The sequence below is a fragment of the Pseudopipra pipra genome, chromosome 16, assembly GCF_036250125.1.
Source record: "Pseudopipra pipra isolate bDixPip1 chromosome 16, bDixPip1.hap1, whole genome shotgun sequence".
Classification (NCBI taxonomy): Eukaryota; Metazoa; Chordata; class Aves; order Passeriformes; family Pipridae; genus Pseudopipra; species Pseudopipra pipra.
In genome coordinates, this window is record NC_087564.1 from 7861464 (window position 1) to 7887393 (window position 25930).

Genomic DNA, 25930 nt, shown 5'->3' on the forward strand with positions numbered 1-25930 from the left:
GAAGACACCAATTCCTTTCGTAGAAGTTACCTGACGACATCAGTTACGTTTACAAAACGTGCGAAGATTCAGCCTGGGGCACAGATAATCCATCCCGACGCCATCCCCGGCAGTGGGATGGGGCTGGGGGATGTCCAGCGGGGCATCCCTGGGGAGCGGCCCCGGGAGCGGCCGCAGCCCTCCGGGCCGGCAGGGGGCGTCCCCGCGGGAACTTCCGCGGCCCTTCCGGCCCTTCCGGCCGCGCGGCGCTGACTCAGGGCGGCGGTGCCGGGAGGGGCCGGCGGCGGGGCCGGGGCTGGCGGTGCCGGGGCTGGCGGTGCCCGTGAGGCGCCGGCGGAGCTTCGGGGCCATGCGGGGCCGGGCCGCGGCCGCGCTGCTCTGCGCGCTGTGCTGCGCCCTGGCGCGGGGCTCCGAGGACATCGTCGTGGGCTGCGGCGGCTTCGTCAAGTCCGACGTGGAGATCAACTACTCGCTGATCGAGGTGGGCGCCGCCGGCCCCGGCTGCCCCCGGGCCCCCCCGAGCGCTCCCGCCCGGGCCGCGGGCACGGTGCCGGTGCTGCGGGCTGGGGCCGGTGGGACTGCGGGTCTCCTTCCCTCGGGCCCGGGCTCGCCGTGAAGCTCGTCCTGCTGCCCCCGGGCACGGCGGGTGCTGCTCTGTGAGAGCACCTGGTTAGACAGTGCCTGGTTCCAACCTTCCTAGCCTTGTTTTAAAGCACCCTTGTTGTGTTTGCTTCTTTTAGATTAAGTTATATACAAAACACGGTACTCTGAAATACCAGACAGACTGTGCTCCGAACAACGGGTATTTCATGATTCCCCTCTATGACAAGGTAAGACGCTGCACCACCTGCGCTGTCCCCTCTGTGCTGCCCCCGCCTCCCCACCTACCACCGGGATAAACCTCAGAACAACACCCTTCCCGTGAAACCTTCGAATCAGGACATAATTTAGTGTGGTTTGGACCAAACTTTCAGTGTTTCTTTCTGTAAGGCAACTACTTTATTTCTCAGTGCTAGTTATGCTGAGAAAAGCCTGGTAGCTGTAGCTGTGGTGTTGCATTTGTGCTGTTTATTGGAATGACTGCAGCACTGGGAGCCGTAGTTACTGCCAACAGCTGTGTGCTGCAGCTGTACAAACAGTACAGGTTACTACAGAGTACAGCTAAAGCTTTCTGTTTTCTGCCTATAGAAATGGAAAGAGATGTGTATGAGAAGGTGTTTTGATACGACTGAATTGAAAATAACTTGAATTACTAACTGCAGGTATTAGAAGTGTCTTAAGGAAATAATGGTACGGGAAGCTCAGAATGAATCAGAAGTCTAATGTGTATTAGACTGGAAAGATGTTTACATTCAGATTAATTACACGCTGCCCTCAGACAGTCGAAGTGGTTTGCTCTTTTAAAGAGCTGGTTAACGTAGGGATCAGAAGTAGAATCATAGAATGGTTTGGTTTGGAAGGGATCTTTAAGGATCATCTAGCTCAACCTCCAAATAATTCCTTCCCTTCCCAATCTAAGAATGTAAGATGCTTTCTGATCTCAGTGGTTTCATTCTTAGGCCTTTGAACCTTTCCATTCTGAACTTCAGAATATATGTGGCAGAACACGTTTGGTGGCCACTATAAGGAGGATCCCTGTGCAGATTAATAGCCTTTTGGAGCAGAGCTTTTAATAGGATTGAAGTTTTGTTGTCTCATGTTTGGGCAGAATGGTTGAGTTGGATCTCCTAGTGGAAATACTAAAGGCTAATTTAGAACCCATCTGTTGGGGCAGGTAGAGGTAGACTTGAGCACTTTCTAGCACTGAGCTGCTTGAATGTGAGCCAGGTTTGTTCTTGAAGTGGTATAAACACAGTGATACTTAATTTTTGCTCTTAGCTGGCTGGATGTGAGCCCAGCATCCCGGGCTGTCTGGGTAGATTTTGCTGCTTCTTTGAACAGAGTATCTGAAGTAAGAGGGAAGGAGAATGGTACACTTGAGTTTTGTGTTCCTCTCTGCAGCGTGATGCTTGTGTTATAACTTTTTTTTTTTTCGTAATTTAGCTAAATTGAATTTAGATCAAAGAAGACAGTTATTGCTTTTTATTTTTTAGGGGGATTTCATTCTTAAAATTGAGCCTCCCCTAGGGTGGAGTTTCGGTAAGTGCTTATTTGTCTTCTTTCAATAGGACAGTGTATCTGCAATGGGGGACTCATCTCTGACTTGCAGTTGGCAGAGAAAATCAAGCGCTTTTCAGAACAGATGAGCCATACTGTGTGGTTTCAATAACTGAAATGCACTTACTGTACCGGGGAAAATAGAGCTATATGGTAGACACTGACGAAGTAACCCTTGAACTGATTTGAAGGAATGTGTGTTTTTGACAGAAATGGCTGCAGCGGGAGGGGGGAAAGAGGATTTTCAGTCTCGGGATTTGGAGATGTTTAAACTTTGCTGGGGCAAGACTCCCAGAGCAACACTTGCATGCTTGGACTAATACATTTCTGTGACAGTTTTGTAAAGCTAAAGCAGAATTTCTTCATGATTGCTTTCTCACTAACTACCATGCTGTTTCATCGTTTTTCTGTTCCAGAACCAACCAGCGTAGACATCCATGTGGATGGCATTAATGACATTTGCACAAAGGGAGGTGATATTAACTTCGTGTTCACAGGGTTTTCTGTGAATGGAAAGGTTAGACTCCATTATCTTTATTTATTCCATCTTGCACTAATTCAGCTTTCGTAAAAAACATTCTGCTTCAGCTCTACAAGGTTTTTTTTCCATTTATACTCTTGTTTCTTTTTATTTTGACAGGTTCTCAGCAAAGGTCAGACATTAGGTCCTGCTGGAGTTCAGGTTGCACTGAGAAATGCTGGCAGTGACATAAACATACAAGCAACTATTACACAACCTGGAGGAAAGTGAGTGTGGGTGGTGCATACTTAATTAGTCTGTTCATTTACACAAGATTCTTTCAATTCTGCCACAACAAGTGGGATTGTAATAGTTCCGAAATACTTTTTCTAATATGTGTCTGAATTGTTTTTCTGTAAACAAACATTTGTGACTGTTTCTGAAGAGACATAACCCCTTTCTTGCCTTGCAGGTTTGCTTTCTTTAAAGTGCTTCCTGGCGAATATGAAATATTTGCATCGCATCCCACCTGGATGTTGAAAGAGGTTAGAGCCTACAAAAGTTCTGGTTTGCCTGTTTAGGGAGGGTGGATCTGCTTGTCCTGATCAATTAGTGTGAGGAAGGGTTTTTGTGAGTGGACAAGGTCAATGGAGTTTTCATACATTTAACTCAGGTAGTCAAGAAACTGCCCTGTGCAGACCCAGGTTGGAGGTAGTGAAGCCAGCCAGGGTAGGACTGGGAAATGAGTTCTTGCTTTCTGTCTTCTGATCCTGTACATTTTGCAAGAGCTTGAATATTGTAGCAGATGCTCTAATCCTTTCCTCTCAAACTGCTTACTTCCTGAGGAACTCTGAGATCCAGACCATTTCCTGAATCAGTAAAGCGGGAAAAATACCATTTTGCGAAGTGTCTTTGCTTTACTGTCTTTGTGTTTTGAGTAGCCTGTGGACACTCTTTGAGTACTGCTGCCCTGGGCTCTATTTCTGTTGTTGAATACACAGGGTCTGATTGTTATTTAGGTGCTGTGAGATCTAATGCCTGTATGTTTCTGTTTTTCAGGCAAAGACAGTGGTCCGGGTGACGAGTTCCAATGCTTATGCTGCCAGCCCCCTGATTGTTGCAGGCTACAATGTGTCTGGGGCTGTGAGGAGCGATGGAGAACCCATGAAAGGGGTCATGTTTCTGCTTTTCTCTTCTTCGGTTGCTAAGGAGGTAATGGTCTGTCAGTACCTTTTAATATGGACACAGATAAGAAGCAGCTAAATAGCTTCTAGATTCATATTGCCCTCATACTCATCTCTGTCCTTCACTGAGCTTGGCTTATAGAAAACATAAACTGTACAGCCCCTCAAGCTGTATTTTTGTGTTTGGGTTTTTTTGCATGTTTTTTATCTTTTCCCCCAACAAGACCCTTTTAGTACAATATCTGTATACATGCCAAGTTTCTTCTGACCTCCATGGAACTACTCAGATGTGTAACACAATAACCATCTTTTAAATGTTGGCAAAATTGAGGCTTAAGGTCTACATGTTTTTTTTGGACACAAGAAATTAGAAGATTCTTTTAATATCGACTCTTTTGACCTCTTTATTATTGTTTTCACACAGCTGGATTCCTCAACAATCAGGCTGTTCAGGGGCATAGAACACTAAGACCTGAACTGAAGCAGGCAACAAGTGCAAAATATAGTATGTTCCACAGCATGTTATCGATATGTATATTCCCTGTGGGTCAGCAAGGTTCAGGGTTACAGTTTTAAGATATTATTTTTCCAATATTACACCTTTTTGCACATTAAATATTGGTTAGTAAACGTATTCCCTCATGAGAATGATACTTCTCCATGGTAGAAGACCAGCATCCTGCACAAGGTGTTACCAGACAAATCCTGAAATTCACTGTACAGTAGCTGTAATTTTTCTTCAGCATGAGGTCTTAATTGCTCTTTGTCCTCTTGATAGGAAGACAAAGTTCGATGGCTTCTATTGCCACGTTATGAGCGTGTTATGAAATGAGTGTGAAACATTTGTCATGTATTGTGATTTGTTCTTTGGAGCTCTGTTTTGTAATGTTAACCTTGTCCACAGAACTGAAGTCAGTTAATGTTAAGTCTTGCAGTGAACTTTGGGAATGTTGAATTTCCCAGTTTTCTGTTCTTGTTACCACGAAGTTCAGTATTGGCTGGTTTTGCCTCTTCTACCTGTACATGAATTTTAAGTCGTGTTATCAAACTTTGCCTCTAAATTGGTTTTATACTTGCCATCATTTATAGTTTAGTATTTCGAACCCTCCTACATACCCCCCAAATTGTCTTCTCTGTTTTGACTTGAGAAAAAGGATTGTATTGCATTTATTACCACAGGATGTTGTGGGCTGCAATATTTCTCCCGTGGATGGATTCCAGTCAAGAGATGAGTCTTTATCCTATTTGTGCAATGTTGTATCTAAAGAAGATGGATCTTTCAGCTTTCTTTCTCTACCAAGTGGGAAGTACACTGTGGTAAGTAACTAGAAATTAATTGGTTGTCTATTCAGTGGGTTGTTAACTTTCATTTTCTAAACTAGAATGTGTTACTGCCACCTCCTCTCCTTTAAGCTCTCTGTTTTCTTATTTTCCCATTCCCTTTCTTATGTCTGGGTGGTGTGGGAGCATGGTTCTCTGTGCACTGTCTAGAGTGATGGTCCTGCATTCTCAGTCTTTAGCTCTAGAAATGGGATCCAAGCTTCTCTCATTCCTTTAGTCCTTGTAGCAATCATATAGTCTCCTGTCTGTAAGCTCTTGCACATCCAACCCTCTGAGTAGAGGGTTACTTTTCCATCTCTTCTGATAATCTCATGGTTTCCATCAGTCTTGAAATATTACTGATATTTGTGTCTCCATCCCTCTGAGTCATTTTTTCTAGGAGTTTTGCAGCTCACTGGACCGTTCATAGAGGTGTCCGATGGTAATGAGGGCATAGAAAATGGTAAAGGAAAATCATTCTGTCATCACAGCTTCTTAGGGGTCAAAGCAATGTGTCTTCTTTCAGATACCATTCTACAGGGGAGAGAGAATCACCTTTGATGTTGCCCCGTCTAGATTGGACTTCCTTGTGGAACATGACAGTTTACAGATTGAGGTAAGGCCTGCAGAGGAAATAGTCTTTTTGTGCCACTCATTCCTGTAAAAGAATCACTGATTTTAGCAGAAAGCAGGTGTATTGTAGAAAAACTTCTTTGTTAGAAGTTGAAGATGCTTGTTTATACATACCCCCCTTGCACAGCAGGTACAAGACAATATCCAGTATTGTGCTGTGTTTCTATACTTGGCTTCTTTTTACTAGGAAGAAACAAAATAGGGGAAAACTGTCTGCTATGCTCCCTTTCATGTCCACGTTGCAACCAGGCAGTAATCTTTGAGGTTGCTTAAATTTTCTCATTCAGATTGTCACATCTCTGGAGAAGGGCCTGTGGGTTTTTATGGTTTGCAGAGTGCCTCGTGTAATGGCAAAATGATCTGTTATTGGGCCCTTCTGAACTCTACTGAGGCAGATAAATTGAGAATGTGTGTTTTGTACTTAGGGGAACAGGATGTGTGGAGATCAATATGTACTTTCATTCTGATTATTCTGGTGCATTCTTTTCCTAGAGCTAGAAATAAATTTCCTTTATGTGTGTATGGGGAGATAACAGTTGGTGTTGATTGCTGTGTGTTTGCATTTCCTGAGTAAGGACTAATGTTAACTGTTTCCCATTTCAGCCTGTTTTCCATGTGATGGGTTTCTCTGTCACAGGCAGGGTGTTGAATGGTCCTGAAGGAGAAGGAGTTGCTGATGCCACTGTGACTCTGAACAATCAGATTAAAGGTATGCAGTGCTTCTGATCTTTGTTGCTACAGGGAAGCTTTTATAAGCTCAAGTACAGGACTAGTGTATGATATGGAATTAAACCTTCAGGATAATACACTACTTTTGTTGCAATGTGTTTTAAATAATTAAGTGGTTTTCATGCAGTTGATTTGCATTTTCTGGTTTAGGTGAGAGTGTTAGGTGTTCATTTGTTGTGCTGTTGAAAATATCTTAATTTCTTTCAACCATGTGCCAAATTGTACTATGAAATACAGAAACGAAGGTTGATCTAGTAAAAAAGCATAATGTCATTTCCTTGTTGTGCAATATAAATTTAAAATAGTCTAAAGCAGCGCATGCCCTCTGGATCTGTTGATACATAAGGATAGACAGTCAACACATGCTCTGCTTTTTAACTCTTCCTGTTATTTGTTGCAGTGAAAACAAAAGCTGATGGCTCTTTCCGCCTTGAGAACATAACAACAGGTACTTACACAATTCATGCCAAGAAAGAACACCTGTTTTTTGATACTATTACTGTGAAGATCGCCCCAAATACACCTCAGCTGGCAAACATCATTGCAACAGGGTAAGTACTGGTGATGTGCTGAAAATGTGTGGATAAGGCCTTGAAATATGGCTGGTCCTTTCCCATGCCATGCCCAGGCTTGTGTGCTGCTGTCAGGAATGAAATACTGCTCAAGAAATTCAAGGTAGATAGAACAGCATGAGTGCAGGGTAATGCTTTGTCCACAGTGTTTTGCTCAGTAATAGTTTAAGGTGCTTGAAGTGGTGGCGAGGAAGAGTGAAGCAAGTTGCAAAAACGTAACATAACATCATGGTGACTTCCTAAAAGAAAAGATGTGTTAATTGTACAGGAGTGCACTTGCTCCACTGTGTTTGCTTGTAGCATCTCTGAAAGGAACACTGTTTCAGGAGAAATCCGTTCCAATTCAAGTGTTATTACCTTAACATAGTGAGGTTCACTTTTTAAGGAAGTTTTAAAACAAATATTTTTTTAGGATTTTTGTCAAATATTGGTTCTGATGACTGGTATTTATTTGACAGATTCAGTGTGTGTGGCCGAATCTCAGTAACTCGTTTCCCTGACACAGTCAAGCAGATTAGTAAATACAAGGTAACCATGATACCTGAAGAGAAAGACAAAGCAGCACTAGTTACAACAGAAACTGACCCTCATGGAGCATTTTGTTTTAAGGCAAAATCGGGTACATACAATGTTCAGGTAAGAATGAGCTTTCATTTCTTCATTGTGGGACTATCACGGTTTTTTAAAAGATTTTAAACATTTAATTTTTAAAGTTTGAAAAGCTGAATTTAGATTTTTCTAGTCCTTTTCTCCTGTTTGCACTGTTTAAACAGTGACAGTTATTTGCTTTTTTTGTTTCCTTAACAAGCTGAGATTCCCATGCTCTTTGTCCTTTATACTTTTTAAAAGGAGATCAGGCCATTTGGGTTGTAAGTTCTTTTTTCTCTCTCATCTTAGTCGTGATGTCCCTTAGATCACTTCTTATTATCTCCTGAGTCAAATCTGTAATATGTCCCTTTCTCAGGTGCCTGAATGATTCCTGGGATGACAGGTCACAGCAGAACCTGTAGCAGAACTCCCATAGATTTTGCATTGTGGCAGATAGCTGAGGCTGAAAGATGAGCAAGTGGGTGGTTATAAGGCCTCTAACTCAGACAGAGACATAGCCTCATGTAGAAGCTGCAGCACACCCTGGAGTGGAAGTCACTCAGACTTTTGAAACAGCTCTTTGGAGGATTTGTAGCTCAGTTTTATTGCAGTTCTTTGGAGGATTTTTAATACAGGATTTTGAAAAGCATGTTTGAGAGGCTGGCTTTGCTTTGCCTGGGGTTTACAGTAAATTTCCATTTTCCAATTTCTGATAAATGGATTGAGGACAGCAGAGTGGGTGTATTTGGACTAGTATCTGAAAGCTGGTGATGTTTTGTTGTCATATACTCTACAGGTGATTATTCCAGAGGCTGAGACCAGAGCAGGATTGGCTTTGAAACCCAAAATGTTCCCTGTTACTGTTACAGACAGACCAATAATGGATGTGACCTTCTCTCAGTTTTTGGCATCTGTCTCAGGGAAGATCTCTTGTTTAGGTAAGCCCATATTGAAAGTGAGGTGTCAATGGGAATGGAGAACTTTAGCACGGCACATGTGAATGGGTACAGGTCAGATCAAGACACTTGCTGTGGTTAGCCCCATCAGCAGGTAAGTAATTTTAACTTCCAACTCATAGATAAAGCAGCTCTTTTTTTTGGTCAATGTTATGGCCTAGTGAGGCGTCTTAATAAAATTTGGAGTAAAGTCATGTACCCATTTTTAGTACTTGCTAGGGATGAGCAAATATTCCTTTCTCAGGAAGGAATTCTGACCTGTTTTCCTTCTGCAGAAGATGGGTAGATTTTGGAAGGAAATGCTCCTGACTGACACTAGGGGTACTGTACATCAGTCAGAGAAGTACTGGAGGTGAAAAAGATCTTTAAAAAAAAAGCAGTGCATGTAAAAACTCCAGAATAGATGCTCAAGCTGCTCACAGAAGCTTTCAATCTTTGTTCTCTTTTATAGGCTTTTTGTCTTTATTTTAGTCTGAGGTTCCTCTCTCCTGCTATTTTCCTTGATTACTCAATGATTTCAACAGATGATGATTGGAGCCTGACTTTTGTCATTTTTGCCTTCCTTTTTCCTCTCTAAATCCTCTCTGCACTTCATGTTCTGTCTCTCAGGTGTTTAGTGGGCCCTGTAGTCTTTGGAGAGCGAGGTGATTTAATGTTGGCCTCAGGTTTTTACTTGCCATTAGATAAAGGAATATGATTAACAGTCTGAAAAGTTGTGCAGAATGCATAATAACCCTGATAAACATGTGCCTAGGAAATAGGAGTAGAGTTTTAGTTGGAAACATCCTCATGTTCTGCTCTTCCCTTCACAGACTTGTGTGGTGACCTGATGGTGACATTACAGTCCGTGAGCCGGCAAGGGGAGAAACGCACCCTGCAGCTCTCAGGGAACAGGGACTCAGTGTCCTTCACCTTTGAGAATGTGCTCCCAGGCAAATACAAAGGTAGGATCATGGGGAACTGCTTAGAGTGGTACCTTAATAGCTAAATTTCTGACTTAATCTGAACACTTCTGTTATTATCAATACTCTTTGCACTATGCCCAGCATTGAACTAGCTGTGAAACTTGAGAGAATTTGGAAAAATGCTATATAACAGTGCATCAGGTTTTCTTAGTCTTGTATGTTTAAAACCCTGTGTCAGCTTAAAGGTGACTGCTCCCCAGAGTTTTTTTGGTCTGCATGGCTGGTGTGAGGAAGATGGGCTTTATCATGAACTGGCTTGTCCCAAGCCTCAGAACAGGGGCACACCCTAGTTCTGCTGCTTCCAGAGCACTGCTCCTAGTAGCAGTATGTCTTTTGACCAGCTTACTTTGGCCTATGAAAACTGTTTTCCAGGGAAAGGTCTAGAAATATATAAAGATTGCTCTCTATACAGGAAATGGAATGTCTTTCCACTGGGTTAAATTGGGTTAGGTTGTGATGTCCTCTAGGTTGCTTTGGCTGTCACAACAGTATTGCACATTGAGGAGCCTTCCAGGGTGACCAGGCTTCATTATTCCTTTTTATAGAATAGCTTTTCTGATAGGAAATGTGCAGCATTCCTGGTGACGCTGCAGTGCTGTGAGCCAGGTCTGTTATTGCAATGTCATTGTATATCTGGCTTTAAAGATTATTGTCAGGGAAGTTAGAGTGGCACAAGCTTTTTATACCACAAAACTTGCCCTTACTTACACAGTTTTACATCACTAAAATGCTTTGTGTGGCATGTATTCTAGTAAGCATTGTACATGAAGACTGGTGCTGGAAGAATAAGTCTTTGGAACTGGAAGTCATGGAGGAAGATGTGTCAGGAGTAGAATTCAGGCAGACTGGATATATGCTGAGGTGTTCTCTTTCTCATGCAATCACACTGGTATGTAGGAAACAAACATCCTTGTATTTTTTTAATGACCTTGTGCAGGTAGTTTGGATTATGCTTGGAATCAAGGCTTTCTCATGCCTCTAGAGGATCATACAGCACAGCAGCATTGACATTTAGAGTGCTTTAAAATTTATCTCTTAGATTTAGTAAAATGGTCTTGTGATATTAGCTGCTATAAAAGAGATGCATTAGTGTATTTTTAGGCAAATACTGTTTTCATTTTTTGTTTGGTAGTTACTAATAATGAATTGTGCTATGGCTTCACAGGAATTTTATCAGGATGGAAATGGACCAGAGAATGTTGGTGTTTATAACCTGTCCAAAGGAGTGAATAGATTCTGTCTTTCAAAGCCAGGTAACAGCTCTAAAATGTTAGTTTAAAAAATGAAAAAGAACTAGTCAGCTAATACTGCGGGGAATTTAAAAAAAAAATTCTGTTGTAGTTTCTGAGGTTTCTGAAAGGCATTGTCTTATTTATATTTGTATATAGAAAGCCTATTCTAGGTTTTTAGAATTCTCCATTTCTCCTGCTATTTAGTCCTTCACCTAAATTGAGATCCCAGAAGTAAAATATTACTGTTTTTTTCTTGGTGATGCACCTTAATCTATGATGAATGAAGATCACCTCAAAATTATCTCATTTGTATGGGTTCTGTTTGCCAGTCACATCAGAAAGTGTCTCTGTGAAAGGCAATACTCACATAGTCGAATTTTATAGGTGTTTCTGTACCTCTGGTCTCATTGATCTTGAGAATTCAACCAACATAGTAAGCTTGAATTTTTTCAGCAGATCATTCTTTGGCTTAATGTTTACAGGTGTTTATGAAGTGACCCCACGTTCCTGCCACCAGTTTGAACACGAGTATTACACTTATGACACGTAAGAGTGTAATCTGTTTATGATCTTATGCCTCTCAGCATGCTTTTTCATAAAGCTGCCTTCTGCTGCAGCTGCTTGCTTTCAGCAGTTCAGGATGTGTTGCTAGGACTGTCCAATAGAGGGAAGCTTTAGCAAGTTGTATCAAATGTGTTCTCTTGCCCTTTCTGTTTTAAAAAAACCCCAAAATCAACTTGCCCTTTCTATCTTAAAAAACCCCCAAGATCAACTAATGATAGGCTTTAAAGATGCTTTTCTCTCTTTAAATGAATATTTTTGTCAGCCTTCTGTCTAGTGTTGGGTTTTCTTTGTAACAAAGGAGAGTTATTTCAGTGAAAACTGTTGATCACTTCTGAGAGCTGAAATGCAAAAGATAGGACAGTAAGTTTAATTAGAGGCTTAGACCACCGCTGCACATCACTAGTGCCAAATCTCTGGTGATTTGATTCTACTTACCCCACTTTTTGCAAGCTGAGGAAATATTCACTCTAATCACAAGTAAAGAGTGCTAAAGAGTGCTGATCTTCCTAACTCAGCCAAGTTTTATTAGTTATTTATAGAATGTGGTCTGGTGATGTGCTTAATGGTGCTTTGCTTACAAGGAACAAAGAGGATTTCTGCTCTCAGGCCACTTCTCATTCATGAATGTGGCAGAAAACAAATTCAGCATTAAAATCTGATTATCTTCTGTTGTGTTAGTGAATTAAAAGTACTTAAAAGAGAGGTATACTAAACATGAGCTGGCACAAGGTGATTGAATGGATAGAATTAGAAACCTTCTCTTGGCAGCAAAGCACCATTAGACTTGAGGCATCTTGGTGATCTGTGTCTAATATGACAAACTTCTGAGTGTCCTTCTGTGTAAAGGGATTGCACATATGAAATCAATCAAAGCAGCTTTGGCTTGAGAGGAAGCAGGAGGCACAAAGGAAGGAATTGGTTTGACCAGTGTCGTGCAAGGTTTGGGGTTTAGAGCTGGAAAACGCTCCCTTTCCTATATGTGATCATCTCAGCACTGCACTTTGCTGTGTCATTTCTATATTGTCTTTTATAAAGCATTTCAGTCCTTTTGGGTGGGACCACAAACTCTGCTAAGTAAGATTTGGTTATTTAGGAGGGGGACCTTGAATTCATCTCTTTGTTCCTTTGATTTACAGGTCCTCTCCCAGCATACTGACGCTCACTGCAGTCCGACACCATGTCCTTGGCACGATTGTAACTGATAAACTGATGGATGTGACTATTACCATTAAGTAAGAGCAAAGAAATCTTGGGCCTATAAAAAGTGGAAGAAAAAGACATGGCTCTCATAAAGCTTTACTTCAGTTTTAATACTGCAGTGTCTGCTTTCTAAGGGGATGTTGTCCAAGTCTAGACTGCAAGAGGCTTTTATGCTGAGATGTGCTTTGAGTTCGAGATAGTTGAATAATTTCCAGCCCTCAATTTGAACATTGTCTCTTCATTCTAATATAGCCCCTCACTACTTGTATGTCATGGTAAAAAGGAATGATTTTCTGAGTTTTTATACACTTTAATGAACTGACATTTCAGAATTTAGAGGGTATTGTTTTAGCTTAGGTCTGAGCTTTTTAGCTCTGGTATCTATTTTTTTCCTTTTTTGTTTCCTCAGAATGAGAATCTGCTGCTTTAGAGCATTGTTGCTGGTGTGAAGAGGGTTATAAAAGGAAAACCATGCAGAGTGATTACACACTAATGCACCAATTTGTGCTTAGCTGAACAGACAGCTCACTAGGGAGCACTGATTTGCTAACAGCTTTAATTGTATGAGGTGCCAAATCTGCCTGGAAGTGTCTGATAATGATGAGTGTTTTATTAATGCTCTGCTGATGGCTACTTGTTCTAGACTATGGGTTCTCAAACTTTTTTGAGTGTAGAAAACCTCTTTTCAGAGAACATTACCTGCAGAGTATTGCCTTGAGTTCTCTGTGTTTAATGAACCTATCACTGCAACTGCAGGGCAACCTCAGCACCTGGAAAGGAAACATTGAGACAGCAGAATGGTTATTGTGTGCTGGTGCAGGATTTGTGAGGGCTGTAAGTAGGTAGGTTACCTGTAGCCCCTATGAATGACCGTTTCTTGTAGTAAGATTGATATAAGGGTTAAAGGTTTTACTTATGCTTGGAATAAACAGCACAAAAAAAATGGGTTTAAAAAATATCCTGGGACTCTTCTGCTGTGGTATAAAGGCAGTAATTGACAGATACAAGCTCTTATCCCTCCATATGGAAGGAGATGATTTTGTTTTCTCCTCCATGTTTTCAGGTCATCCATTGACAGTGAACCTGCCTTAGTTTTAGGGCCCCTGAAATCCCTACAGGAATTACGGCGGGAGCAGCAGCTGGCAGAGATTGAGAGCCGTCGACAGGAGAGAGAAAAGAAGGGGCAAGAGGAGGAAGGAACAAAGCCCCCAGTGCAAGAAATGGTGGAGGAGCTCCAAGGACCCTTCTTATATGAATTTTCATACTGGGCAAGGTAATACCAAGCCCCAATGAACAAGCTGTATTTTTTGTGCTATTGTCTGGTGTTTTTACTAAACAGAATAGTGATATAATTCCATATAGGAAAGAGCTACTCTATAGCTACCTGTGCCTCTTCTTGCTGACTGTCAGCTAAATGGAAATTAGTACTGCATAGCAAGGATTTTGCTTAGCCTGTTGTTGATACTTTTTTCTTGCAGTATTTAGATGGATTCTTGGGTCAATGTGCCATACTCTGTTACACATGAGAGCTACTAATTTGGTTTTCTTCCAGTTATATCTTATTTGTGTTTTACAGGTCTGGAGAGAAAATTACTGTGACACCATCTTCAAAAGAGCTGCTTTTTTACCCACCTTATGTGGAAGCATTTGTTAGTGGAGGTAAATATAAATAATTTGTACTTTGAAAGGAGTAGATTTTTAAGGCAGAAATGTATCCTTATAGATAAACATATGGATAACTCTTCAAAGGTAATGTTAGAAAAGTTTCAGTTGCAGCTATTTCTTTGGGCCAATTTCATTCTGGAGTTCGGAAGCATGGCTGTTTGACAGAGGGTGCAAGTATAGTTTTTATCAGCAGAATATGCTTCCAAGTGCTGAAAAACCACCTGGCACAAGAGGAAAGGTTAGGTTTTTGGATATTACACCAGATTTGGAGAATTGTTTATATTACTGTCATCTAGAAAAATAGTTGTGCAAAACGGTGTTTGTATTTTGAGTTTGTTTCCGAATTCAGGTTTCTGTTGCATTTTTTTAGCCAGTAAAAGTATTTACCAAAAAAAGTGAACTTCAGAATTGTCAGTTATCATCAGTTGATTGATGCTACTTGTTAAGTCAGTGTCCACCTTGCCCTCAGATTCCTAAGTGGACACACTTTGTTTGAGATCACTAGGAAATGTTTGGTGCCTCTTTCAATGTGACTCTTTGCACATTCTAAATACATTGGAGGGGGGGGAAATGAAATTTTAATTAATGTCATTAAACATGACACCTGCTGACCTACATTTTAAGTCAAAGAATGTGGTCAAAGTTCAGTGTAATGTTTTCTAGAAGGAAATATTGCCATCATCTCCATGTGGCTGCAGTATATGTAACTTAATGAATCCTCCAACCACTTAGGAAATCCAGAAGGTTTATTTTGGAGGTGTGCTTATAGCTTTGAAACTGTTTTGTTACTGATTTTGGCAATGTTTAGATGTTTTAAGACATGTTGAGAGGTCGTTTAATTATGTGGGTTGCTCTCTTATCCTAAGGTAAAAGGACATCAGCTGATCACTTTGGAAGTAGTTAAACTCCTGCTGTAAGCCAGTGTGTGGTTTTGACTTTCTTGTTTGTCTTAAATCCCCTTTGCACCGACCAAGAGAGTTGTCCCGGAAAGCTGATAGAGATTCATGGAAAAGCAGGCTTATTTCTGGAAGGGCGAATTCATCCTGAGTTGGAAGGTGTTGAGATTGTCATTAGTGAAAAGGGGGCAACTTCCCCACTCATCACAGTTTTCACCGATGACAAAGGTGCCTACAGGTAAATAACAGATTTCTTTTGATCTTTTGGATTCTTTAGTTAAAACACAGTGATAACTTGACAACATGTATGTGATATGCAAGTGTTTTTTTAAAGCAAGTTCTCCTTTCCCTTTATATGAAGTGTTGGGCCACTCCACAGTGACTTGGAATATACAGTTACTGCTCAGAAGGAAGGTTTTGTTTTGACTGCAGTAGAAGGAACAGTTGGAGACTTCAAAGCTTTTGCTCTTGCTGGGGTGACCTTTGAGGTAATGTGCTAAACACTTTGGGTTCTGAATGAATAGTGTGTGCAGTTAGAGCTGGACAGGCAAGGAAGTTAACCCATGTCTTCCAACCAAAGACAAAGGGGCGTGGGATTTGGGGATAATTTATTTTTATTGGGATAATAATTTTTGTCATGGGGAAACAAGTCTCAGTGGATGAGCTCAGTTGTAGACTATGACTTGCCATGTGGAAGATAATTTTCAAGGCTTATAGAGTGAAAGTTAGAGCCTGCAGTCCAAAAGACTGGCTTTATTTGCTTTTGTAGAATTGGACCACCTTCTTTTAATGACTTTTATCCCTCAAGGTGATGTTTTCATATACAGTCTGGTCCAGCTACTGCCTGGTTCCAGTCTTTGGGGTACTTTGTTCTGGCCCCTTGGAATGTTCTCTGAAGTGACAGAGAATGACTGCTGTGGTGGCACACGGTGTGTGCCATGGCTGTGAGTGCCCAGGTGTTGAGAGCAGAAGGTTCTGCAGCCCTGTGGTCTGGCCAGAGGGGATGGACTGCAGATGTTAGTTCTGCCTGCAGCTGAGTGCTCAGAGCCAACCCATCTGTGCACGCTGCAAGGAGCTTCTGAATTGAACCCTTCTTCCTAAAGCAACCCTCGCTTACACTTACCATTACTGATTTTGCAAAACCAGATCAAATCAGAGGATGACCAGGCTCTCGCTGGAGTTCTCTTGTCTCTCAGTGGAGGGGTATTTCGGTCCAACCTCCTTACCCAGGACAATGGCATGCTGACTTTTTCCAATCTGGTAAGTTGGAATTGATTCTTCTGGATGTGGCTGCACATGTGATGCTGTGCTACTTTGCCCTCCCAGGTACAGATGCTATCAACTCTCCTGAGTGGCAGGTCTCCTTTGAGACCACAATGGAGATGTAGATCCCTGAGAGTGGACAGCACTTGAAATCTTAGCAAGTGAAAGATGTGAAATCTAACATGGCAAGAGATTTCTCCCCAAGAGGTAGCAGATGATGTTGATTGATCTCAGTTACTAATTTGCAGTCTGTAAACATGAAGCAAGCCATGTTGATGATCATTTGAGAGTCTTTAGAGCAAGGAAATCTAATTAGATTATTGATCTGTATATGTGTGTAGACATGCCTGAACAGTTTCCTTGCAGACATCCTTCTTTAGTGGTCACTTTCCTGTCCTTGAGGCCTTGTGATAAGGTTTTAGGGCTGTAGTTTCCTTTCTCTCTTCAGACTTTGTCACCTGGTGGAGTTCCATTGGTTTATTGTCCAATGTGCTCCCTGCTTTTCAGTGCTCACATTTTACAACCAGTTTAACCTGTGATTGGAACAGAGAACTCTTGCAAAGCCTGTTTGTTTGGAGTTGGTGAAATTTTGCATCACTGTGAGTAAACAGCTTGTTTTGTGCCTCTTTGCAGAGCCCAGGGCAGTATTATTTTAAACCCATGATGAAAGAATTTCGCTTTGAACCGTCATCACAAATGATTGAAGTGCAGGAAGGACAAAATCTTAAAATTCGGATAACTGGGTACAGAACAGCTTACAGGTCAGTAGAGCTGGAATGCCATGCAAAATGCTACGGGCTGTATCAGGAGGGATTATGCCAAATGTGTGGGTTTTTTGTAGCACACCTCTGTTCTGCAGGTTTGGAGGAGACTTTCAAAGGCACAGTTTTACTTTATTATGCTGTGGATAAGTACTTTTATTAGCCTTTTTTCATGGATGTGGGTATATAGCTAAGCCCAGCTGGCAGGGCTACAGAGAGAAATATTGCTGTGAAAGCACTGTGTCAGTGGCTTGTGCTGCATCCAGTGGGAGGGGAGAGGACTATTCTAGGTAGGGTAGACCAGTTCGAATATCTGACTTCCAGATCCTCCCTTTCCTTACCCTCAGGGGTAAGAAAGAGTTGCTGTTCATGGAAGTTAGGGAATTTGGATTCCTGAAGTTGTGCTCTGAACTGCAGTGAATTCTAATGATTTAAACTGTTTTACATACACATTATGAATTCCCCTTTTCCTCTCTGTGCTATGCTAAAAACATTAAGCACTTTTCCCATCAGTTATAACTGTAAAATGTCTTTCAAATGTGCATTGAAACATTGTCTGCACATCTGTAGCAACTGGTTCTCTTTATACCTCTAGCTGTTATGGCACAGTTTCTTCTTTAAATGGAGAGCCTGAGCAGGGAGTCTCAGTGGAAGCTGTGGGACAGAAGGATTGTAGCATCTATGGAGAAGACACGATAACAGATGAAGAGGGCAAATTCAGGCTACGTGGCCTTCGGGTAAGGATTAGAACACTCTCTGTCCTTTACTTGATAAAATGTGTTCTGTTAATTAGTTACTGATTTCTGTTTTCCCATCACATTTGCTAGCTCAGATTCCCTTGAGTCTTCGTGTGTGAGGAAACAGTGTCATGTAGAGAACATTCAGTCTAGTAAAAGGGGGAAAAACTTGTGTAAGTCTGTGGAACATAATGGCAGCAAACTGTGGTGGCCTTCCACAAACACTGAGCAGTTCATGAGACATGACCTGAGCCCCTGGTCAGTACTGAGTGTGTCTGACAGGTGTTCAGGTGATAGAGCAGGGAATTTTATTAGGCAGAAGAATTTGGGGAAGCATTTAGTTTCCCTTGTGAAAATGCTGCCAGCCTATTTTTAGCAGGGTGTTGGGTGTGTGTATGATGTTAATTGCACAGCATGTATGTGAAGGAAGCTGTTCTGCAGGAAATATGGAAGCTGAATTTACAGGACCATTATGTATGGAATAAGCAATTTGCTGAAGCAGGAAGCAGGTTTTAATCCTGTTTATGTGTTTTCTTTTTAACTAAAACACTTCACAGAAGCTGATTTCTTTTAATACTGTGATGTAACAAACCAGTGCAAGTCCTGTGATAGCCCTTTCTTATTTGCTGACAGTAAACACCCCTAATAGTGCTATTGAGTTAAATTTTCTATTTGGGATTAAGAAAACTTTAACTGCACAGAGTTAAATCTGTTGGGGTTGTGTATCTTAAATGGAATGTTAGAAAATTCTGTTACTGCTGTCTAAAATTAAAGTATGTATTATTCAGTGTTGGGATTTATCATCTGAATGTTGCTTTTAGCCTGGTTGTGTGTATCATGTCCAACTCAAAGCTGAAGGCAACGATCACATTGAAAGAGCTTTACCACAGCATCGGGCCATTGAGGTAATTTTTTTTTTTTTGGTAGCATCACTTAAATATGAAATGCATCTGTCTAGGCATTATGCCTGTTCTGTCAGCAGCAATGTAGTGAATGCATTCTGTTTAGACAAGTGCCTTTCAGCAAGTTAGCTCCCTAAATATGGGCCCCATATTGTGTTTCAGCACCATAGCTCAAAATAAAAAGTGAGATAAAGCCCAAACAGTAAACAAGTGAAAGGGATTCTTTCACAATCATAAAAACTATACATCCAGAAACAAGAGAATAAATGTATAGAATACCTTTCAACATTTCTTTATGACGTGGAACAAAGCAGTAGTTGACTTGAGGATGTCATAAATTGCCATATTATCCTATCTTTGTATTTAGTTACAGATTGATACATTTTTACGTTTTATTTGGTCGAAATCCTGCAGTCTTGGTGTGGGTGAAATTGTCATTCAGACTAGCAAGTCTTTATAAAATTAATAATACCTTTGAACTGAAAACTGATGGAATCTTGTTAAATATTCCTCCATCCTTACAGATCCAGATTAGCTGCCTTGCACTTATCTCTTGACATCCAACAAAGGTTAATTAGCCTTGTTAGTTGTCCAGAGCTTTTCAGTCATTTTTTGAGTTCAGATGCCTGCCTGATCAGAGTGCCCTCCTTTGCAGCAAAACAGAAGGGCAAAAATCTTTCAAGTCCTTAGTGTCTTCTTGCTAAGAGTCCTTGCTGGTTCAGAAGGGGAAGAGAATGGATACCCACATTCCAGAAGATGAAGGTTCTGTGCTTCAAGTGACAGCTCTTCACAGTAGCCTTTGCTAATCCTACCCTGGCAAGCCTGCCATTGTCTCCTGGAGGGGGAAGTGTTTGAGACACCTGCAGGAAAAATGTTCAGCCTCAGTGGCACCAGACTGTGGCCCCTGACCTAACCATAAGCTGTCTGTTACTATAGTTATTGTTTGAGTAAATGTCTTTCCTTATTTTGATCTGATCAGAGTTAAAGTTTAGAAACACAAATGTTTTGTGTTTTAAACACTTGAAGAATATAAAGTTATGTATTTTTGAAGTAGGTTATATTATGATATGAGCATATTCCTCATTAATCAAGTGAATAAACATCCTAGCACAGTAATATGCATCTCTCAGCACAGATGCAAAATACTGAGACCAATGTTCTGAGATCAGGCAGTTCTGTGTGTACCTCAGCCTCTTCCAGAATAGTGTGTGCCTTTGATACTTCCATTTTTAGTTTAGTTTGATGCCATGAGCCTTGTGCTGATAATGTCTGCAATTGGAAGCTGTGCACTCTGGAGGACAAGAACTTGCAATTGGAAAGCCTTCAAGTTTCCATGTGGTTCCTATAGAACAAAATTCACTTTTGATTTAAAATGATAAGCAATATTTGTGTTGTGTTGACAGGTGTGTTACTGTCCTCTGTTAACTGTTCCTCTGTTGGTGAAAACATGACTGTTTTTTACATTGCAGGTTGGGAACAGTGACATTGATGATGTAAATATTATAGCATTCCGGCAAATTAATCAATTTGATTTAAGTGGAAATGTAATTACATCTTCTGAATATCTCTCCACATTATGTGTAAGTTCAAGCCTTTCATCTCTGCCAAGTGTACTTGTTACTGCTTTCACATTGGGTGTTTTTGCAGGATCACTGGAAATTGTTCAGTGGCCATAGAACACATTTAATTCAAATTAGAACTAATATTTTAATGATGGTGAATTTTGAATTCCAGATAGAATAGCAGTGTTCCTGACTGCTTTGCTTTAATATTTCCATTTTTAATGGGAATATGTTTGAGAAATACTTGGTTGGCCGCAAATTTTGGGATCTGCTTCCTGATGAGGGATGGTCTGTCTGTAGAGGTATCAAAACACCAAGGGTGAAATGAGTCCTTTGTATCAGAGAACTGTACTAATTCCTGAAACACCTGGAATTTTTGACCTGCATGTCTGATAGCAAGAAGGTGCCAAATGAATGCAGTAATACCATAGGACATGTGAATTTAAAAGTATAGTTATAAAAGACAGTATGAGACCAATAGTAAAGCTGAAATTTCCAAAATTCAAAGGACTGTACTGGGATCCAAAAAAATTGCTAAACACCTGTGATCCTTTTGGCTCAGGGTGTAAATGCTGGAAGTGTCTGCAAGAGCTGTTAGTGGGGTAGGAGTTATAGTATCATTTCTCGTGTTTAAAAGCTCCTTGAAATGTTACCTACAAATATAAATGCAGTGCCTAGATTTCTTTCAGACTAGTCTGTTATGCATCTCACCTGCCAAGATCTCATTGCTAAGCTGTTGGGTTTTTTGGGAGACATCCAAAGGATCCAACACTTAGAGCAGGTGTGAAGGGAAAATGTATCACCTTACTGAAGAGCCCCTGAGCATGTTTCCCATATTTCTGGGGAAATTTAGACCCTTGCAGTTCAGTCTTAAGGCAGTAGGAATTGATGTCAGAATTTGATTATATGTAAGTTATCCAAGCCTGTGCCTGTTCAATATTAGGTGGGATCTTGTGTTGCACATAAATGCACGTGTGCTGTTGGTGGGTCCTTATCATCACCCTGCCTTTCAAAGCAGAAATTTTTGTGTGCTGAGATCTGAGACAGACACAAGTTGAGCGGTTTTGTGATGCACAGCACAGACTACTTTTCATATCACACTAGATATGTGAAAATGTCAGACATCAGTTGTTCCTAAATATTTCAAGTTCTATAAAAAGACTGTTTCTGTGACTTTTTACATCCCAGATTAGAACATTTCCAGGTGTCCTACTTGACAGCTTTCTGTTTACATAAACACGTGATGAATTTTGAAGTGCTTTTATCCCTGAAGATGTGGGATGTCTAAGTTATCTATTGTGGTGCAGGCTCAGAAGTATCTGGTTTGTGCTTTCTTCTTTCACTTACAGGTGAAGCTCTACAAAAGTGAAAACCTTGACAACCCAATTCATACAGTCAACTTAGGCCTATCCTTGTTTTTCCATTTCCCACCACTGCTCCGAGATGGAGAGGTAAGAACACTGCTGGAAAATTAGCTTAGCTCATTTCAGGTTTTTTCCCTAAGGACCATGAAGTGTTATTTCTGGTGTGCCTGCAGGGCTGTATTCTTGCTGGGCTACCCCATGTCTTGGAAGATTTGAATCCTGTTTAACTGACTTTTGCCTTTAAATGTGATTTTTGTCTCAGACTGCTCCCGATGCTGCAGCCTGAGTGTATTTTTTTTTTTATCCACAGAATTACGTGGTGCTCCTGGATTCTACATTGTCTAAATCACAGTATGACTACACCCTGCCTCAAGTTTCTTTCACTGCCATTGGATATCACAAACACATTACACTGGTTTTCAGTCCCACTGTAAGTACAAAATGCTTCAGTGTTCACCTTGGGAGCAATATCTAGTGGTACAGCCTGCATATATTTTGTGCTCTTGGCCAAACTTTCTATAAGTGTAAATATAAAGAGGTTTATGAGGGGCATTAAAAAGTGACAATGAATTTGGATTTGGCCACATTTAAGGCCTCTGACAGGGATGTTACCTGGTAACCTGGCATGTTACCAGGTAAGGAGCAGGTGAGGAGGTCAGGTAAGGAGGTCAGGAAGGGTTGTAGCTGTGACACTCACTGAAAGGTTGCAGTAACTGGAGAGTGAAGGAGAAAGATAAGGATTGTTGTCCGAATCCCTTTAAAGACTTGTGTATATGAAAGAAGTGTCACAAGGCCGAAAGGAGAGCTTTAGTTATTGGAGCTGAGGTAGAGGGTAAAACAGAGGGGTTTCAAACCAGCATCAGAGGAAATTTGTTGCTTGAGAGAGAGAAGGTGTGTTCTGAACAGGACAGTCAATTTAGTGAGGTGTTCATTCTGTAACACTTGAATGATCTGTTTCTCTTCTTCTTTGCTGCATGTTCAGATGCCAGTGGAACATGAGGGAAACATGAAACAGGAGTTAGAAATGAAGGATGCAGATGTGCCTGAAAGTTTTGTGCTAGTATGGTTGCTGTAGTGGTATCCTTGGGATCATAGAGGTTTGGGCAGCAGGTGACAGGTAAATCAAAGCACACCAGGCTGACTGTGGAGACTGACCATCAGTGAATTAGCTTTACAAAACAGCAAACCCTAGGAAGAAGGTAGTACATGAGTGAATCTCATCCAGAGGACTTGCTTTGAAGGGGAAGGTAAAGTAAATCTTGAAGCAGCACTTGGAAGCAAGTCAGATGGGATGGGCTGGAGATCCTATTGCTGATGTTGCTTCGAGCTGAGGGATTTCACAGTCGACTGTTTAAAACAAAAATAAAATCCGTGGTCTGCTCTGTTTTCAGAGAAAGCTGCCTGAACAAGACATTGCCCAAGGATCTTATATTGCATTACCACTGACACTGCTCCTGTTGTTGGCTGGTTACAACCATGATAAGGTAGAGCATGGGCTTTTTTGCTCTTATGCAAATACTCTTGTCCTATGAGTGAATATGTTGTACTCTGTTAAGTGGGGGTTTGTTGGGGTTTTATCCAAAAAGAGAAGCAGTGACAGTCACCTTTTGTGACTTGTTTTAAGAAAAGTCACAACATAGCTGTGTTTTGGACAAATACTTTCCTTTAAAAAAACTTAGTGTGAAGCTGAGTTCCGGTGCTGTGGCTGAATTTTGGCTTCTCATTTGGTGGATCTGAGAAAAAATACAGCATTATTCAAATTCAGATAACCAGACTCCGTGATAATAGAAATGAAAATAATAATTATTTTATTGGCTTCAGGAATGATCAGACCGGAAAAAATCTTGCAAGTCCTTGAGTCTGGTCTCTTTAGCTTTACACCCTCCCTAGTCCAAAGCTCTGAAGAGGAATACAAATACCTGCTATATAACCCCCTCTTTGTTAACAAGCTGTGCTCTTCTAGTCTTTTCTGATGTGTCTGTGCAGTTTGATTTCCTCTCAAACATGGGTAAGAGAGCACTCAACATTAGATTTGCCAGGTTTTTCTACAGTGCCACTGGAACTGTCTCCACTGAAAATAGCAGTAATTTCTAGACTCAGGACTCAAACTACTGTTCTTGGCTAGATGACTTCAGGAAAAAAGGTGACTGACAATCACTTCAGGTTTGAATTATCAGGAATTCCCAGAAGTTTGGTTTTAATTCCTCCCCAAGATTTGCTGCCTTATTCCAATATCTTAGTAGATGTGCCATTTATGCAATAGATTCTGTTTGTGAGGGACTGCACAAATGTTCTAAAGAACATTATTGTTCAGACCTTACATACCACTGTAATCACAACTCACTGCCCTTTTTTTTCCCCCCAGCTTATTCCCTTATTGCTCCAGCTGACAACTCGACTGCAGGGAGTCCGTGCTCTTGGCCAGGCAGGTTCTGACACTGGTGGCTCGGAGGATGCCAAGAGACAGACGAAAAAACAGAAGACAAGACGGACGTGAGGTGAAAGGAATGATTGTATGAGGTGGTGCTCTGTCAAACTGGAGCCTGAGGGAGCAAAGCCACTAAAATACGTTTTTTTTGTTGAACTTGCAGACTTGACATTTTCGTTTTTGCTACATGAGCGCCGTTTGTCACACTAGCTCCATTTTGGTTGTAAATTTTCTATGGAGTCTATAGATTTCCATGTTGTAAAGTGATGAAATGAATGCCTCTGCTGTAACTGTGAGTGCATCTCCCATACTTGAAGACAATTAATGCTTTATTTTTTCAGTGGAACAGGTCATACTGTCCTCATTAATGATTTATAAAAGCAATGGTAGTAGACTACTTGATTTCAGTCTCTAGATTTTGGGATTATTTTTCCTTACCTTTTGAAATACCCACTTTACAGAAGCAGCACGTAGGGATTCTACTGAATCAGTGGTGCTCGAAACAAAGTTTCAGGGGACGTAGCTGGACTGGTGAATTATGTCATTGTCACTTCCAGTTCAGCAGCTTGACTGAAGAGTGTCATCTGCACAGCTGTGATTTCAGTTCTTGTCCAGTGATTGTTATCTTTGATTAAGTTTTTGCCCAATGAAGACAAATTCTCCATGTCAGGTAAGGTTAGTTGTTAATGATCAGGTAAGTTCTGATGATCCTGTTGCAGAAGCAGTGTTTAAATTTCAGTTTCAGTGTGATCTCTTTTTAGACCTCTGGTATTCCTGAGGTGGCTCCAGCTGGCTACACTGTTCCTTCCAAAGTTGTACTGTGGTGTTGGTGATACCCATTTGCCCATGATGGTCACACCTCCTGCCCAGGCCATGCACAGCCTTTTTGCCAATTCATGACTGATTTATTTTTATCTTTTTTTACCTTTTTTTGCCTTTTGGGTTTTTTTTTTACTATGAGAAATGTGAGCTTTTTGAAATCTCCAATGTGTACAGTCCCAACAATGTAGTCTGTAATACATAACTGCTTCTTACAGGCTATCTTTTGATTGTTGCTTGAAGTGGGTAGTTGGACATACACAGTTTAAATATTAATGGGGCTTTTTATTGACAAATACTATAAAGGTTAACAGAGCATTTGAAAGATGTACATAAATGCCTACAAATATTGCAAAGACATTGGTACTGCCAGTAAGTGGCAATGTTTCTCTTTTACAGTACTTGAAATAAAGTCCCTTTACATTTAAATATTTAAGCTTACAAACCCTACCATTCTTAGAAATTTGGATGCTGAAGGTTTTATGCTCGTTTTGTTGGCACTTTGCAATAGTTTGGGCCTAAATAATTAAAATTTCATTCGGTGATCCTTCCAGTTTCTCAGAGGGAAATTTTGTCAAGATCATAATAAGAATGAAGAGTGTTGAAAAAGTGTGTATGTATAGAGTTTGAGATGCAGCTCTAATAAATTATCATGCTCTCTATTTAATGACCTGGAATTTTATATTGCTGTGATGAAATATATGGGGAAAAAAACAAGGTGTTGTAAGAATTATAATAAATTGTACATTTTCAATACATCTTTAGCTGGTGAATTTTAAAAAAGCTACTGCTGCTCTGGGGGAATGTATGAGGAAGAAATGCACATGTCCATGTGCCTTGAAAGAGTACCAGGTATTCTGATCTTTGAACTGTGAGACTTGCTGATGATTGACCTTAAGCATTGAAAATGCTGTTAATAAAAAGAAAACAAAAAAAAAGAAAAGATAAAAGTATTAATTCTTGCTAATTTAAT

The 25930-nt window shown here is 40.8% G+C and overlaps 1 protein-coding gene across 1 annotated transcript; it reads left to right on the plus strand.

Annotated features, from left to right (window-relative positions):
* Positions 1–262: 262 nt before the first annotated feature.
* LOC135423071 (BOS complex subunit NOMO1) lies at positions 263–25715 on the plus strand. The gene is made up of 31 exons (XM_064672901.1): positions 263–481; positions 741–830; positions 2094–2139; positions 2574–2674; positions 2798–2904; positions 3090–3162; positions 3677–3829; positions 4981–5118; positions 5648–5737; positions 6358–6463; positions 6884–7034; positions 7514–7691; positions 8440–8581; positions 9412–9543; positions 10317–10453; positions 10730–10817; positions 11279–11342; positions 12497–12592; positions 13624–13833; positions 14137–14219; positions 15200–15359; positions 15483–15609; positions 16268–16381; positions 17018–17145; positions 17741–17882; positions 18704–18787; positions 20254–20364; positions 21696–21797; positions 22021–22140; positions 23102–23194; positions 24076–25715. Exons 1-31 carry the CDS (start codon positions 350–352, stop codon positions 24205–24207), a joined length of 3630 nt encoding a protein of 1209 aa, XP_064528971.1. The 5' UTR covers positions 263–349; the 3' UTR covers positions 24208–25715.
* The last annotated feature ends 215 nt before the right edge of the window (positions 25716–25930 follow it).

Coding starts and splice junctions, on each gene's coding strand:
- LOC135423071 (XM_064672901.1), top strand. CDS start 350: ATGCGGGGCCGGGCCGCGGCCGCGCTGCTCTGCGCGCTGTGCTGCGCC. Junction 15,610..16,267: donor TTGCTGGGGTGACCTTTGAG/GTAATGTGCTAA, acceptor TTGCAAAACCAG/ATCAAATCAGAGGATGACCA. Junction 20,365..21,695: donor AATATCTCTCCACATTATGT/GTAAGTTCAAGC, acceptor TTTCACTTACAG/GTGAAGCTCTACAAAAGTGA.